The sequence below is a fragment of the Schistocerca gregaria genome, chromosome 8 (genome assembly GCF_023897955.1).
Source record: "Schistocerca gregaria isolate iqSchGreg1 chromosome 8, iqSchGreg1.2, whole genome shotgun sequence".
In the NCBI taxonomy this organism is placed as follows: domain Eukaryota; kingdom Metazoa; phylum Arthropoda; class Insecta; order Orthoptera; family Acrididae; genus Schistocerca; species Schistocerca gregaria.
This window is the reverse complement of record NC_064927.1, coordinates 205536854-205554612: the sequence shown is the minus strand read 5'-3', so window position 1 is coordinate 205554612 and position 17759 is coordinate 205536854. Positions and strand designations below refer to the sequence as shown.

At 42.6% G+C, this 17759-nt stretch overlaps 1 protein-coding gene across 1 annotated transcript in view; it reads right to left on the bottom strand.

Moving 5' to 3' along the window:
* Nucleotides 1-17759, bottom strand: part of LOC126283992 (phosphatidate cytidylyltransferase, photoreceptor-specific) — a 93874-nt gene that overhangs the window by 5530 nt on the left and 70585 nt on the right. Inside the window, exons 6-8 of the mRNA XM_049982529.1 lie at nucleotides 16435-16591; nucleotides 16099-16251; nucleotides 15816-15947 (exon numbers count right to left, since the gene is read on the bottom strand). Coding sequence (XP_049838486.1) covers nucleotides 15816-15947; nucleotides 16099-16251; nucleotides 16435-16591 — 442 coding nt within the window. The remainder of the gene's footprint in view (nucleotides 1-15815; nucleotides 15948-16098; nucleotides 16252-16434; nucleotides 16592-17759) is intronic.

The following is a 17759-nucleotide window of genomic DNA, read 5'->3' as shown; positions in this document are numbered from 1 at the left end:
TGTATGACATTTACACACTTATAATTATTTTCTTATCTCTGTTTAAACATTCCCTTACATTATCAGACTTGGAAGGGACAAACAACATTAATGTTCATTTGAAAACACTTCTGCTATCTGTCAAACACTATTTCTTAAGGTAGGTTGTCAATGAGTTTTATAGCTATAACTTCAATACAGCCAAACACATCCTTGAACTTACAGAATGGTTGGTTGGTTTAAAGAGGGGATGAAGGGACCAAACTGCTAGGTCATTGGTCCCTTGTTCCAATTAAAATAATTCCACAAGGGTGAGAGTAAAACAAATGAGAGATACAACACAAAGCTGGAAGAGAGGAAAAACCACAAGAATAACATAAGGACAATGAACACTAAAATGGACAAAATAGGACAAGAACATCACAGAGAGATGCACAAAACAGGGATAAGAGAGTGAAACATGAGATCAGATTACCATGGCTGGCTGACCATGAGAATAAAAAGGATAAGCTAGCCACTCTCCAACACATTAAAACCTCCAGCCTAAAAGCACTAGGGTGGAGGACACAGACAGACAAAGGACATACGCTAAAATTTAAATCGAATGATAAAACCCACCCTCGCGTATAAAACGTAAAACCTAATCAGCAGATGGGGCATTGTCTACTAAAGTTAACGGTAATGAGTCCAGTAACCAAAGATGATGATGTAGGGGAGCAAAGTAGGACAGTGCAACAGAACATGGGCCACTGTCAACCAGGTGCTGCACCGACACTGAGGTGGGTCTTCATGGAGCAGGAGATAGCCATGGGTCACCCAAGTGTGGCGAATGCAGAGCCGGCAGAGGAACGCAGTGTCTCTGCAACAGGCCTTCATGGAAGACTTCCACACATTTGTAGTCTCCTTAATGGCATGCAGTTTGTCGTGCATATTGAGGTTATGCCATTCCGTCTCCCAAAGCCAGAAAACCTTGTGGCACAATAATGAGTGCAGTTCAGTTACCAGGCTGCCGATCTCCAGAAGCAGTTTCTGTGTAGCCTGTTTGGACAGCCTGTCAGCAAGTTCGTTGACTGGGTTGTCGATGTGTCCTGGGGTCCCGACAAACACCACTGAACGACTGTACTGTTCCAGGGCATAAAGGGACTCCTGAATGGTCACTACCAAAGGGTAGTGAGAGTAGCATTGTTCGATAGCTTGTAGGCTGCTCAAGGAGTCAGTACAGAGAACAAACGACTTGCCAGGGCATGAACGGGTGTGCTCAAGAACATGAGACATGGCCGCCAGCTCTGCAGTGGAAACACTGCAGCCATCTGGCAAGTAGTGTTGTTCAATATGTTCTCTGTGAACATAGGCAAAGCCAACATGACCATCGGCCATCGAGCCATCAGTGTAAACCACTTCAGAGCCCTGGGGCATGTCAAGAATCAAGAGGAAGTGACAGCGGTGGGCCACTGGGTGAAGTGAGTCCTTAGGGCCATTCGAAAGATGCAGACGGAGCTTCAGCCTGGGTTTACACCATGGAGGTGTACGTGAATGGACCTTGTGTAAGGTGGTAAAGGGAAGGACTCCAGTTCAGAGAGAAGGGATCAGACGCGAACTGCAATCATAAGCCATGACCTCAGCCGCCAATGCGGGAGATGAACTGCCACAGTTGGGAAAAGGAGACGGTAACTCGGATGCTCCGGAGAGCTACAAATTTGCGCAATATAACTGGCAAACAGCTGTGTATGTCTGATTTGCAATGCAGGGACTCCAGCCTCCACCAATATGCTGGTCATCGGGCTCCTCCTAAAGGCTCCCGTCATCAGTCGAACACCACAGCTGTGCACTGGGTCAAGCAAACGCAATGCTGAGGACACTGCCGAGCCATAAACGGGACCCCCATAGTCCAGGCAGGATTGAACAAGGGCTTCGTAGAGATGCAGCAGCGTTGAGTGATCTGCACATAAGTTGGTGTTGCTCAGGCAGCGGAGGGCATTGAGGTGCTGCCAGCAGTTCCGCTTAAGCTGACTGAGGTGAAGAAGCCAAGTCAATCGCGTATTGAAAACCAGTCCTAAGAATTGATATGTCTGCACTACAGTGAGTGGATCCTCATTAAGGTAAAGTTATGGTTCGAGATGAATGGTACGACACCGACAGAAGCGCATGACAAACGACTTTGGCCGCTGAAAACTGAAAGCCATGTGCTACAGCCCATGACTGCGCTTTATGGATGGCTCCTTGTAGGCGCCACTCAGCAATACCAGTACGAAATGCAGAAGTTGTCTGCATACAGAGATGGTGAGACTGGTGGCTCTACACCTGCTGCTAGACCATTAATGACCAATAAAAGTAGAGATACAATCAATACAGAGCCCTGCGGGACTGCAATCTCCTGGATATGGGGAAACTACGACTGACACCAACTTCGACAGGGAAAGCAAGCAATGACAGGAAATTTTGGACAAAAATCTGAAGCAGGCCTCAGAGACCCCACTCATATAATGCAGCAAGGATATGATATTGCCAGGCCGTGTCATAAGCTTTTCATAAATCAAGAAAGATGGCAACCAGGTGTTGGCATCTGGAAAAGGCTGTTCGGATGACAGACTTGAGGGACACAAGATAATCAGTGGTAGGGCAACCCTGGTGGAAACTGCCCTGGCATGGAGCCAGTAGGCCACATGACTCCATGACCCACACCAGATTTGGTTGAAGATGACGAGGAGATGTCACTTGTAGTCGGACAAGAGATGTTTAATCATCTGACTGTGGATACAATCTGGGCCAAGAGCTGTGTCGGGGCAATGTTCAAGGGCACTGAGGAGCTCCCTCTCTGTAAATAGGGCTTTATGGGGTTCACTGTGGCATGTAATGAAAGAGAGGACTTTTTTCCATCCCCCATTTGAGGGTGCGAAAGGCTGGGGGGTAATTCTTCGATGCAGAGGCTCGAGCAAAGTGCTCGGCAATCGCGTTTGTGTCCACCATCGATGTTAATGCCAGGGATACCTGTTGGGGTCTGGTAAAAAAAAAAAAAAAATTCTGATCTTTGTCCAGGCTTGGAAAGGTGATATACGGCACCCAATGGTCGAGACTTACCTCTCCCAACACTCCCGTTTCCATCTTTTTATAAGCTGGCGAATCCGGCACAGAGCCATTTAAAAGCTATTAGGTGCTCCAGAGAAGGGTGTTGCTGAAGTCATTGTAGAGTCCACCTACACTCTTTAATGGCTTCAGCAATTTACAGCAACCACCAATGTACTGTCTTTCGCCAGGGGCACCCTAAGGAACAAGGGACTGCATTTCCCACCACAGAAACAATCATTCTAGTTTGTAGGCTCTCCAGTGGACAGATGCGAGAAGTTCTGGGATGCAAATTGATAAATCAATGGCCGAGTAAGTACCATGAGCCACACTGAAATGTGTGGGGATGCCAGTATTTAGGAGGCAGAGGTCGAACTGAGACAGCAAATTTTAGCCATCTCTATCTCAGCCAGTAAGCATGGTGCCACCCCACAAGGGGTTGTGGGCATTAAAATCTCCCAAAAGTAGGAAAGGTTTAGGGAGTTGATGAATCAGTGCAGTTATTTCCTGCATCGTCCTTACCCTGACAGCCACAGCTTCAATAGGAGAGTGAAGGGGCACAGGTTCACTACATACCAATTCAGGACATAGACACAAACTCCAATTGACACTCTATTATATTCGCTAAGGTTATTTTAATATCCCCTACAGTGGCGGAGGGCAGGGGACCGCATTGCTGGGAACCAGGTTTCCTGGAGGACAATGAAGAAAGCAGGTGTAAAGCCTAACAGCTGCTGTAGCTCAGACAGATGGTTATTGTGAGGCTGCCACCGATTGAGTACCTGTGTGATCCACATCCACTGTGTCTGAGGGCCCAGCGAGATGTACATCCTCAGCAGACGCCAGAATCTCCACTTCATCCTCAGATGCAGAGCTTGTAGGTAGTTGTGGTGTGGGTGCCACTGCACTGACTTGGTTCTTGGGGGTCTTTTCCTTTTTTGGTTTCTCTTGCTGCTCCTTAGGTTCTTCCGGCTGGGAGGGCTTCACTGGTTCAGTCTCAGGGACTGAAGAGGACCGCGAAGCCCTACGACCAGCTACCTGTGGGTGCTTCAGCCACTAGTGAGTGTCTGCTTTGCCACTGGTAGGAACCTGGGAAGGGAGTGACCCAAGGCACCCCTTCCTAGCAAGAGGAGCGGAAAAAGACTTACGCTTCTCCTGCTGAGAATTTGGGACTGATGTCACCAATGGTTGGTGGGGTGTTGCTCCGGAAGTAAATTGTGCAGGAGCAACAGGGACAGAAGTGCCCCCCTCCCCACCATCAAGGGGCAGGTGGAGTCTGATGGCTCTGAGAGCCAACGGTATATGGCAGAACCAAAGGTGTTAGAACTGTTGTTGTAGCGGTGGCATAAGTGGATGTCATACACACAGGATGTAGCCTCTCAAATTTCCTCTTAGCCTCAGTGTAGGTCAGTCAGTCCAGTGTCTTGTATTACACGATTCTCCTTTCTTTGTGTAGAATCGTGTAGTCCAGTGAGCAAGAGGAATGACGCTCTCTGCAGTTGACACAGATGGGAGTGGGGCACATAGAGTATTGAGACATTCACAATCTCGACAAATGAAGCTGGAATTACAGCGGGAAGACATATGCCCAAACTTACAGCATTGCATTGGGGGAGGGGTATATAGTTTCATATCACAGCGGTAGACCATCACCTCGACCTTTTCGGGAAATGTGTCACCCTTGAAGGCCAAGATAAAGGCACCAGTGGCAACCTGATTATCCCTCGGACCGCACTGGACAAAATGAACACCTCGTCTGGTGCGCCGCATGTCATCAGAACGCAAAAGAAGGTCCCTGTGGACCATATTTAAGCTCTTATTGGGTGTGACGGAAACAGAAACATCCCCCAACTTGTCATAGGCGAGTAATGCTCATGACTGAGCAGAAGATGCTGTTTTTATCAAGACTGACCCAGATCGCATTTTGGACAATCCCTCCACCTCCCCAGACTTGTCTTCTAAATGTTCCACAAAAAACTGAGGATTCACTGACATGAAAGATTCCCCATCAACTCTCGTACATACAAGGGAACGAGGCAAATATAGTTTGCTGCCATCATTAGCCTGGCGTTACTCCCATGGAGTGACCAGGGAGGGGAATGATTTGGGATCATATTTCTTTGCACTGAAGTTAGACCTCAACTGCTTAGAGACTGCTAGTGTGGGACCACCAGCAAGAGATGACGTACTATGCTTCATGGCGTGTCATCCGCCCTCATGCCACCCACTCTGACCAGGAGTCCTCCCCACAGGTGCCATCCAACTGCAGCAAAGGCCTCCTGGCAGGATGGCCATTACTGGGAGTCCCGATGCCCCAGGGTGATGGGCATCTACTCCTTGACATACGTGGGGAGTTAACAGCACAGACATCAGCAGAGCAATCCCTGTGTGGTCAGGAGGCTACAACCAATAGGGTACATGGTGGCCCCACAACAACAGACTGGCTACCGTGCTGGAAATGAGGTGCACAGAAGTCCATGGTCATCAACGGCACACAAAATGACACTGCATAATGGATGGAGGAAAACACACCCGGGAAGCTGTCCACACCCAAAAGGTGGAGAATGAATGGAACTGCAAATCCACGATGATAAAGCAGGCCCAAAATCTCCGTGCACGATGAACATGACGCACCATGTAAGTAAAAATTGGCCCGCTCTTCGGTAAAATTTGGAAGAATGGAGTTCAAACCCTATAGAGGATCATCACATAAAGGTAAAAATGTTTTAGCCTCCTTTTAGTCACCTCTTACAACAGGCAGGAATACCTTGGTCCTATTCTAATACCAGAACCCACATGGGGACTTACAGAATGGGAAGAACGACAGTGGTAGAGAGACTGTGAGTAGTGTAATGTGCAAACTCTTCCTGGGATAATAATATGGTCTATGAATTAGATATGCATTCCTTGGAAAATCCAGGATGGGAAGTAACAATATTATGAAAAGGAAAACACACACACACACACACACACACACACACACACACACACACACACACCAGCACTAGTGCGGGATGAGAGTGGCGACTGGGAGGGTTACTGTTAGGTTTTAGTTTTATAGTTTAGTGTTAGGGTCTAGGGTCTAGGGTCTAGGGGGTAGGGGGTAGGGGGTAGGGGGTAGGGGGTAGGGTCTAGGGTCTAGGGTCTAGGGTCTAGGGGGTAGGGGGTAGGGGGTAGGGGGTAGGGTCTAGGGTCTAGGGTCTAGGGTCTAGGGTCTAGGGTCTAGGGTCTAGGGTCTAGGGGGGTAGGCTAGGCTGGGCTAAGGACAAGAGGATAATGTCAGAAAACGACTCCAAAACAAGAGTATTTGCCTTCCCACCCCCTAAATAATCTACAAGAATTTTTTCCTCCCTAAAAAATCTTCAGGAAATCTACTTTTTACCTGCAACCACAGTGTGTTCTAGGGGTAGCGTCTTTGATTCATAATCAAAACGTCTTCGGTCCCGGGTTCGATCCTCGACACTGCCTAAATTTTGATAAATAATCAGCATTGGCGGCCGAAGACTTCCGGCATAAGAAGTCAGCCTCATTCTGCCAATGGCCTTGTCAAAGAGGGTGGAGGAGTGGATAGAGGTTCAGGGCACTCTCTTGTCCTAGGGGTGGGAAATTGCCCCTAAAGGCGGAAGAAGCAGCAATGATCAACGACATGAGGATGCAGAAGGCAATGGAAACCACTGCATTAAAGACACGTAACGTGTATCCACAGGACATGTGGCCTGTAGTTGAAGAAGTGTCATGATGATCTCTCCATTGGCAAAAGATTCCGGAATAGTCCCCCATTCGGATCTCCAGGAGGGGACTGCCAAGGGGGAGGTTACCATGAGAAAAAGATTGAATAATCAATGAAAGGATAATGTTCTACGAGTCGGGGCGTGGAATGTCAGAAGCTTGAACGTGGTAGGGAAACTAGAAAATCTGAAAAGGGAAATGCAAAGGCTCAGTCTAGATATAGTAGGGGTCAGTGAAGCGAAGTGGAAGGAAGACAAGGATTTCTGGTCAGATGAGTATCAGGTAATATCAACAGCAGCAGGAAATGGTATAACAGGTATAGGATTCGTTATGAATAGGAAGGTAGGGCAGAGGGTCTGTTACTGTGAACAGTTCAGTGACCGGGTTGTTCTGATCAGAATCGACAGCAGACCAACACCGACAACGATAGTTCAGGTATACATGCCGACGTCGCAAGCTGAAGATGAACAGATAGAGAAAGTGTATGAGGATATTGAAAGGGTAATGCAGTATGTAAAGGGGGATGAAAATCTAATAGTCATGGGCGACTGGAATGCAGCTGTAGGGGAAGGAGTAGAAGAAAACGTTACAGGAGAATATGGGCTTGGGACAAGGAATGCAAGAGGAGAAAGACTAATTGAGTTCTGTAACATGTTTCAGCTAGTAATAGCGAATACCCTGTTCAAGAATCACAAGAGGAGGAGGTATACTTGGAAAAGTCCGGGAGATACGGGAAGATTTCAATTAGATTACATCATGGTCAGACAGAGATTCCGAAATCAGATACTGGATTGTAAGGCGTACCCAGGAGCAGATATAGACTCAGATCACAATATAGTAGTGATGAAGAGTAGGTTGAAGTTCAAGACGTTAGTCAGGAAGAATCAATACGCTAAGAAGTGGGATACGGAAGTTCTAAAAAATTATGAGATACGTTTGAAGTTCTCTAACGCTATAGATACAGCTATAAGGAATAGCGCAGTAGGCAACACAGTTGAAGAGGAATGGACGTCTCTAAAAAGTGCCATCACAGAAGTTGGGAAGGAAAACATAGGTACAAAGAAGGTAGCTGCGAAGAAACCATGGGTAACAGAAAAAATACTTCAGTTGATTGGTGAAAGGAGGAAGTACAAACATGTTCCAGGAAAATCAGGAATACAGAAATACAAGTCGCTGAGGAATGAAATAAATAGGAAGTGCAGGGAAGCTAAGACGAAATGGCTGCAGGAAAAATGTGAAGACATCGAAAAAGATATGATTGTCAGAAGGACAGACTCAGCATACAGGAAAGTCAAAACAACCTTTGGTAACATTAAAAGCAACAGTGGTAACATTAAGAGTGCAACGGGACTTCCACTGTTACATGCAGAGGAGAGAGCAGATAGGTGGAAAGAATACATTGAAAGCCTCTATGAGGGTGAAGATTTGTCTGATGTGATAGAAGAAGAAACAGGAGTCAATTTAGAAGAGATAAGGGATCCAGTATTAGAATCGGAATTTAAAAGAGCTTTGGAGGCAAGAGCTGACAAGTGCGAGAATTATCGCACAATCAGCTTAACAGCTCATACATCGAAGCTACTTACAAGAATAATATACAGAAGAATGGAAAAGAAAATTGAGAATGCGCTAGGTGACGATCAGTTTGGCTTTAGGAAAAGTAAAGGCACAAGAGAGGCAATTCTGACGTTACGGCTAATACTGGAAGCAAGGCTAAAGAAAAATCAAGACACGTTCATAGGATTTGTCGACCTGGAAAAAGCGTTCGACAATATAAAATGGTGCAAGCTGTTCAAGATTCTGAAAAAAGTAGGTGTAAGCTATAGGGAGAGACGGGTCATATACAATACGTACAACAGCCAAGAGGGAATAATAAGAGTGGACGATCAAGAACGAAGTGCTTGTATAAAGAAGGGAGTAAGACAAGGCTGTAGCCTTTCGCCCCTACTCTTCAATCTGTACATCGAGGAAGCAATGATGGAAATAAAAGAAAAGTTCAGGAGTGGAATTAAAATACAAGGTGAAAGGATATCAATGATATGATTCGCTGATGACATTGCTATCCTGAGTGAAAGTGAAGAAGAATTAAATGATCTGCTGAACGGAATGAACAGTCTAATGAGTACACAGTACGGTTTGAGAGTAAATCGGAGAAAGACGAAGGTAATGAGAAGTAGTAGAAATGAGAACAGCGAGAAACTTAACATCAGGATTGATGGTCACGAAGTCAATGAAGTTAAGGAATTCTGCTACCTAGGCAGTAAAATAACCAATGACGGACAGAGCAAGGAGGACATCAAAAGCAGACTCGCTATGGCAAAAAAGGCATTTCTGGCCAAGGGAAGTCTACTAATATCAAATACCGGCCTTAATTTGAGGAAGAAATTTCTGAGGATGTACGTCTGGAGTACAGCATAGTATGGTAGTGAAACATGGACTGTGGGAAAACTGGAACAGAAGAGAATCGAAGCATTTGAGATGTGGTGCTATAGACGAATGTTGAAAATTAGGTGGACGCATAAGGTAAGGAATGAGGAGGTTCTACGCAGAATCGGAGAGGAAAGGAATATGTGGAAAACACTGATAAGGAGAAGGGACAGGATGATAGGACATCTGCTAAGACATGAGAAAATGACTTCCATGGTACTAGAGGGAGCTGTAGAGGGCAAAAACTGTAGAGGAAGACAGAGATTGTAATATGTCAAGCAAATAATTGAGGATGTAGGTTGCAAGTGCTACTGTGAGATGAAGAGGTTAGCATAGGAAAGGAATTAGTGGCGGGCCGCATCAAACCAGTCAGTAGACTAATGGGGTGGGGGTGATCAGAACACACAATTCTTTTGTACAATGAATACTGATTTCTTACATGAGGAGTTACCCAAAAATGTATTGCATAGGATCCATATGTATTATAAAAAGAGACATATGTATTTGAAAGGAAACTCCAGGTTGGAATATTAACAGTTCAAGGGAAAGATAGAATGCTACTCACTGTAAAGATGAAACACTGAGTTGCAGACAGACATAATGAAAACATACACATTAGCTTTCAGCGAAAGGCTTCATCAGCAAAGGCAACAAACACACACACACACACACACACACACACACACACACACACCATTCATTCACACGAGCAAGTACACCTCATGTACGCGTGAACACCATCTCCGGCAGCGCAGACCGGAACGTAACTATCATGTAGAATGGAAGTAATAATCTCAAGGGGGGACGGGATAGCAGGGTACAGGTGTGGGGAGAGAAGAGTCCTGTTGGAGGCAGTGTGTAGGGACAAAACTGTTGAATGGGCACAGTGTTGGGGGTCTGTGGGAGTGGAGGGGGGGGGAGGAAGTATGGGGGGGGGGGGGGGGGATGAAAACTGAAGTGAAGGGGATAGATGAGTAGGTTGTTGGCGGCAGAGAGCGGCATACAAAAATGGTGAAAGATATGAATAAAGGGGAGGTGAAAGGACAGAGGGAGTGGAACCTGTTGGATGGGTGGTGTGGGGGCAGCAGGTTACTATAGGTGGGGGCTGGATTACTTTCAGGTTTGGAGAATGTGTTGCAAGGCTAACTCCCATCTGCACAGCAACTATTTCAATGGCTGTTTCATTACCTGAGCCATGTGAATCCTCCTTCCCTCACCTCTATGTTATTTGAACTGTGCACATGAGAATTATCCTTACATTTCTCCCAAAATTATCCCAGCCCCAACCTACAGTAACCTACTGTCCTCCATCATCTTTGTGTGCAACCTCTGTCAATGCAACTGCCTGTCTTTCCTCGTCCCTGCACCTTCCCTTTTTGGGTCCGTCCTCCCCTGCAACATAGCCGCCCGATGGTGCGCCTGTCAGCAGTCTTGTCTCTGCATACTAGCTAGATAGCACTTTTCTCTGCCCCCATTCATACTCTGCTATCAGTATCCACATATGCCACTCAATGCACCTACAAAAGTGTATCAAGCTACCACATTTAGTTAAGGAGATATGACACTGTAAACAATGAGATGCACAAAAAATTCCACAGCATGCATGAAGTTTAAATTTATTACTACTTTTCCACTAACTCTACTCACAACATATTACGCACACAGTATCCACTTATGCTGCTTATTTTACCTCCACAAATATGTTATTGTACGATGCACAGTGAATTTGTTTCTATATTTCACTCGAAAAACATTTCATCTTTTGTTTTTATTTCTAACAGAAAATTGGCAAAATGAATTCCCGTGCAATACTGGGTTGTCAGCAAGTATTAAATACACTAAAACATACAACATACAGGTTTACTTAAAGATTTTTATGTTCACTAAGCTGGCAGCTACTCTTATGATGAAAGTAACTGAACCTAAGAGTTTTAGCAGATTGGCTATATGTTCTTTTTAGTTAAAGTTTCACGATGCACACCTGACAGCCTAGAACTTTCTATGTCAATTATAATTTATTAATAGTACACATGGTTAACTTTAGGTGGGAGAAATACCTGGATGAGGTGGGTTTTTTCTAAGTTTCAAACAAGCCCATTTGTAGTTCGCAAAATGCCAGTTACTATTTTCTCTGCTGGTGTTCCTACACTAGACCAAAACTGCCATCTTCAAAAAAGGATTCATTCTATCCATGTGTATCACAACTTAGTTTCTCAATGTACTGCTACCCTGAGCTAAAAGTTGTGTACCTTATGGCTTATCCTAAATTTTAAGTCGCTGATAACTTCGCAAAATGATTTTCCTATCAGATTCATTTAAAAAATCAAAGTTAAAACTAAGAAAGATAATAGTTTTTCCTTCTAGTCAGAGGGACACAAAACACACCATCAAAATTTTGTTGTGGAATTTGCTCAATTACCCATTGGGATTCTGTATACTGTGACAATGACAGTTATCAATAAAACCCACAAACACATATATGAGGACAAGACAGAAGTGCTAACATGTCTAGCGCAATATAACCCCTTATTTTAAAAGCAAGAGACATTTGGGCATTCTCCTTGTTATGCTAATATACATTATGGGGCCGCAGGTACCAAAAATTTTGACAAACATCCTCACTGTTAGAAAGAAAGATATAAAGGTTTAATGTCTCACTGATACAAAACCATTAGAAATGGAGCATGGGTTTGGACACAGTAAAGCCATCCTCACATGGGATGTAAAAAGCATTCATGGACATGGAGCTGGTTGAGTTTTGCGAGATCACAATGTGGAATTTCACATTCCAGAGCATTCCAAAGTGTGAAAGACTGAATAAGACATGTATAATTGTTTCTTCAAGGAGGGAAACTTGGCCAATAAGATGCAAATTGCTTTCTACATCATAAGCAGAATTTAGGAGATGACAGATCATGTCTTTTGCAGTTCAATCCTGTACTTGATGAGTTTTATATAACAAATTACATCCTATGAATAGACGATGTTTCAAAGCACCATCACATTGAAGATCTCTCAAAAACATATCACTTTCGGTACAATTTGTTATAATTAAATGTCATTTATTTGACAGATCAGCAGTTAAAGCCTTTAGGACATCATAACATCAAAGACATACTTTCTGATATCCAGCTGCACCAAGACATCAACAGTGGGAATTATAACATCTAGAACCGAGCGAGGTGGCGCAGTGGTTAGCACACTGGACTCTCATTCGGGAGGACGACGGTTCAATCCCGTCTCCGGCCATCCTGATTTAGGTTTTCCGTGATTTCCCTAAATCGTTTCAGGCAAATGCCAGGATGGTTCCATTGAAAGGGCACGGCCGATTTCCTTCCCAATCCTTCCCTAACCCGAGCTTGCGCTCCGTCTCTAATGACCTCGTTGTCGACAGGACATTAAACACTAACCACCACCACCACCTATAACATCTGAAGGGCAAACACCAGTTGAGACCAGAACACATGCAAGAAAATCAACTGCACATGTAATCAAGAGATCAAAAGAAGAGATTCCCCTACACACGCAAATGGTTAAAGTGATTGAATATCCAGATGGCAAGCCGCTCAGCTAGTAAACACACAACTGACTAGAGTCAGTGGCCATCTTAAATTTGTGCTTAAGAAACCAGAGCCTGTCTCCAGTACACATGGCAACAATGCCCCTGTAGATGGCTGTCATACGGTTTGCTGGTTGCTAACATCGTTGGTTCCATGCCCTCCAATGCCATGGCAATATCAGCAGCCACAGACACCACCAAACACACACTTACATAACACCAGTTCACTTCACTGGCTAGAGGTGTGGATCTGTGAATTCAAATGTAGATGGTTTGCATTCTGCTAACTGCATATATTTTCCATTTACCTTCATGTTTTCTAAAAAAAATTCTGAGACTTTCTTATAACTTTAACAGACTATTTTCTGTAATTTTCGATGTTATGTTTCTCAGGAGTGACTGCCAATTTTGTGAACAGTCACAGAATATGGACCAATGAACTGAAAGATGCTGGTTGGTTATAATTAAACTGACAGTGTTCTGAGTGCTGCAGTGTGAGCTGTATACGTCGCAGGATGCTGAAACATTGTAGGTGTGTTAATAGTACTCGTGGAGTATGCCACTTGAAAATATGACACTGTCAGCAATAGGGGTGTGGTATGGGTGAAGGAAAAGGGGAGGAATGATTATACACATAACAGTGGTTCTTTATATTTATTACAATATGATCACAAATTACAACACGTGTTCAATATGGGTTCCCAACACAGCAGTATGTTGCATCCATAACACAGCATCGTTGATTGTTGCTCGCAGAATATCCAGTGTAATCAGATCAATATGTCATCATATGCTATCCTTCTGATCAGAAAGAGCCCAGATAGATCCCTGATTTACATGATCTTTCAGATATCCCACAACCAGAAATCGCATGGATTTAGGACGGGGGATCTGGAAGGCCGCATCTCTTGAAATTGCCCAGAGTTGCGCAGTCATTACTGATGATTTCTTGAATCAAACTTTTCACATGGCAAGTGACTTGTGATGTCAAATCATACAGCATGAAAATAGTAACGTGGACACAGTTGTGTTCTTTCAAAAGAATCACATGTTGCATATGGAGGTCATTATAACGTGCAGATTTGGTGCACATTCTGAATTTTGTAGGGATACCAGTGAAAAATGTACGACAAAATCTTATGAACAGTTGACATGTGAAGAGAGAATTCCCATGATACAGCTCGAGCACTGGCTCCAGTATTTGAGGCATGTGCTGCACAATCAGCTACAGCTGCAGCAACTTTATCAACTACCATGGGAATGGGCTGCTTACCTCTCTCTCTGCTGTTCCACCTAATTCACCCGTTTCTTCAAATTTCTTTCATTGACATGGGGCCTCTTCGCAGCTGGTTCTGTCGGCAAAATTCTCACAATGCAGCACTGCTATTGCTGCCTTTCTGATAAAACAAATTTACCAGCAAAACACTGTGTTTCTTCTCAACTGCTATTCTGTTTTACAAGGAAAACTTCAACCTTGTTAACCCTTTATACCAATAGTGACTTCACAAAAAGAATGAACATGTTTCACTAAATGACAAACAGCATACTGATGTGAAAACTGGAAACATTTCAAATTCTGACAGCTTACAGCAACACACTTTCATAACACCATCAATTTAATTATAACCACCTTCATATGCCTGATTTGACCATAATTCAATATCAATTTTTCCATACAAAAACTTTCCAGATTGTGGGAAACATAATTCCTTTGTAAATAATGTGTGTGATTGTGTGTGTGACACTACACACACACACACACACACACACACAGTATAGAAAATTTAACAGTAATATTGCAGTAAATAAACGGTATTTTGGCCTTATCTACAAGAGAACATGGATTTCTTGCAGTATGAGATTTTGCACTTCTTGTTTCAAATCTTGTATTTTGCATGTTATAAAATTCTACTACTGAACAGAAACTGTGAACTAATAAGAATCATCTTACCGTTTTACTAGAACACAGATTGTTGAACTCATTTCCGTTTCATGCATAAGAGTTATAATTTTTATTGTACTATTGTCTTGCTCAATGGACACAGAACATTCCTTTTTGCCTTGTATCAGGTTCATGGATACTGAAGCTTTTATTTGTGTATACTACAGACAGAACTACTAACCTAGTACATGGACAAGGGAGGAATTTCTTATGCTGATTACATATGTCTACATATAATGCAAATAATGTTATTTCATGAATATTATGAAATATTTTCATTGGCATACACTAGAGAACATTACTACAACATACTGCTGATCACGAGCAATGCCTGAAGCTAGTCATGTAAAATAAATTACTAACAACAAGAAGCTTATGTGAAACAACTGTTGATTAATATGACTTATTCATAATTTCTACGAACCTTTTGTCAGTATGTCTAGTTATTTAAAAAATTGTCAACAAGAGATTCTAACGTGAACATCATACATTATATGGGTATGATATGAGAGTCAGATAGAGCCTACTATTGCTGCTGGAGAGTGATTGAGTGTGTTTCCTACGATATAAGAAGGCCTTTTGGCCAAAAGCTCAAATGTATAGCAGTCTTTTTGTTGGCCAGTCTGCATCTTAATGTCTCCTTTATTCGGGGAATACCAAACTCTCCATTTGTTGCTACTTTAATGGTTACTGTAAACAAAGTAGTAAATATTTTTACACACTCAATCAATTCTTCAGTCACTACTAACTTTTCTATTATCACTGGGATTGAAATTTTTGTGAATTTTCATATATTAAATGAAGTTAAATTCAACAGAGCTTCAATTCTCTGTTGAAATATCTCATCCTTGCAATACTCAAATTGTATATGGATGGACATACGTAAATAAGCTGAAATGAATGGAATAGAAATATTGGTAGTACTTCAACTGCTTTGAACTTCCAAATAGTAAAACTCTGTGACACACCATCAAAAATAGAAAATAAAGGAATACTGTGTCTCTTTCAATGACATGACCCTATCCCAACAACAAACTCCCTTTGTAATAATGGGAAAGGGAATAGTGGGAATGGCATTTGGCAATAACTATACTGGAATTGTATTGCTATAGCTCTCACCTTTATCTTGAAAGCTCGCTTGAATCCACTTGCGAAGAAGCCACCAAATGGACCAATGACTGAGCTGAATATAGACATTGAGAGAGAGTGCAGCAGGAAAGGGTACAGTGTTATTGTGTTCTTCATGCCAAACTGAAATGTAAAGAGAGATGCTTTGAAAACTTCATGAAAAAGGACAGCACTTGTAAGTACATTTGTTCCACTTCTCTTATCACGTAAAACTTGTCCACCATATGATGTAGATAATAATACTCAGAAACAATTGTTCATTATTATTACATACCAACTGCAAAACCCCAGCAAGTGATTCAGGAAGTGTATATTCTTGAGGGCGAAATAATGGTGATGGCTCACATTCCATTGTCATTCGGCCAAGAGCTTCACTATACTCAATTGGACATACGAAGTAGCGATACTGACACATCACATATGACATCTACAAAGACAAATATAGAGAAGTTTTGTTGATATTTTAACATACCTAGATTAGAAAATGGAATGAAAATTCTAAGTAATTCACTTATTCAGTCATTAATAACAAAGACACAATTCTTTTTTTAAATGTAAAGCATAATACAAGAGCACAATAAACTATGAAATGCAACTGAATTATACATACAATGAGTCCAAAAATTACTGTAGAGATTCCTCCTCCCACAAAACCTTCCCAAGTTTTTTTTGGTGAGAGCTGAATCAATGGAGTGCGTCCAAAAAAGAATCCAAATACATACGCCATGATGTCATTACACACTATCATGGAAACAGGCACGATGAACCTGCAATAAAAATTATCATCTTGAACAACAATTAAGCACAGAAAAATAAATATTTATGCAAAGGAGAAACTAGTATCATGCACAGGCACAACAAATAAACTGGACTGAAAGCAACAAAACTGAAAATGATGCAGGAATCTCCATTTTGAGACTCAGTCTTCTTCGTCATCTCCTTCCTGGCCTTATGCTATATTTACATGGGTCAGCATGTTATTCTGGTTTTGGCAATGTTAGTGGTAGAGGGTGGCCAGATGGCACTCTTGTTGCTACACCTCCTCCCTCTGACAGACTTTGTTTACTCCATCTGCTGTGCCTGCTTTTATCCTGTACGAAAGTGAGAGAATGTGTTTGAAATTTGCAAATCTCGTAATTGATGTGGTACATGGCTACCAGCTCAGTATACACTTAGTAGGATGTGTGAAACGACCTAAATCCACATCCAGGCTGCCTAGCAAACTGACCCTTGTCATTAACCCTCATGCAGGTTCACCTATATATAAATTGCACCAACCACAAATAACATTGTCTTGTATTGTTCCACTGTTTTGCAATTGTGAGCCCATATTTATTCCTTAATTATTGCATCATCTAACACAATGGTAAGTAGTGTTGTCATCCATCCATTGAGCAACAGTAACATAAAATAAATGAGGTGGGTGAGAAAAAATTTATGGACCATCCACAAAAATGACACAGATTATAAGCTATCAGCAAAATCTCATAGTGGAGCAGCTGTCTACGAGACAATTAGTAACTGAATAAGTGATTGGCTAGGATCTGAAGCAACTGTGCTGTTTAATGCAAGTTCATTTTATTATTGTTTACTTAAACTGTGCTTTAGCTTATTTAATGTAAGTTTCTTTTATTGTTGTTGAATTAAACTAAGATTAAACTGTGATTCTGCTCATCCATATTTACATGTGTACAAAGCGCACCATGTACCTGCTCATGTTATGAAAAATGGTGCTCCCATTCAAGGTTAATTAGCCATCCTGATTCAACCTGATACTGATACGCCTCACGAATTGTGGAAGTGATGTGCTAATGCATGCAGCTATCTGGAAGAGTCAATTCTCGTTATGCAACTGATCTCAAAATACAGTGACTTTATAAATAAGAGGGCAAGCAGGAAAGGGGGGTAGGCTTAAGCGATAGGCATTCAAAGTGC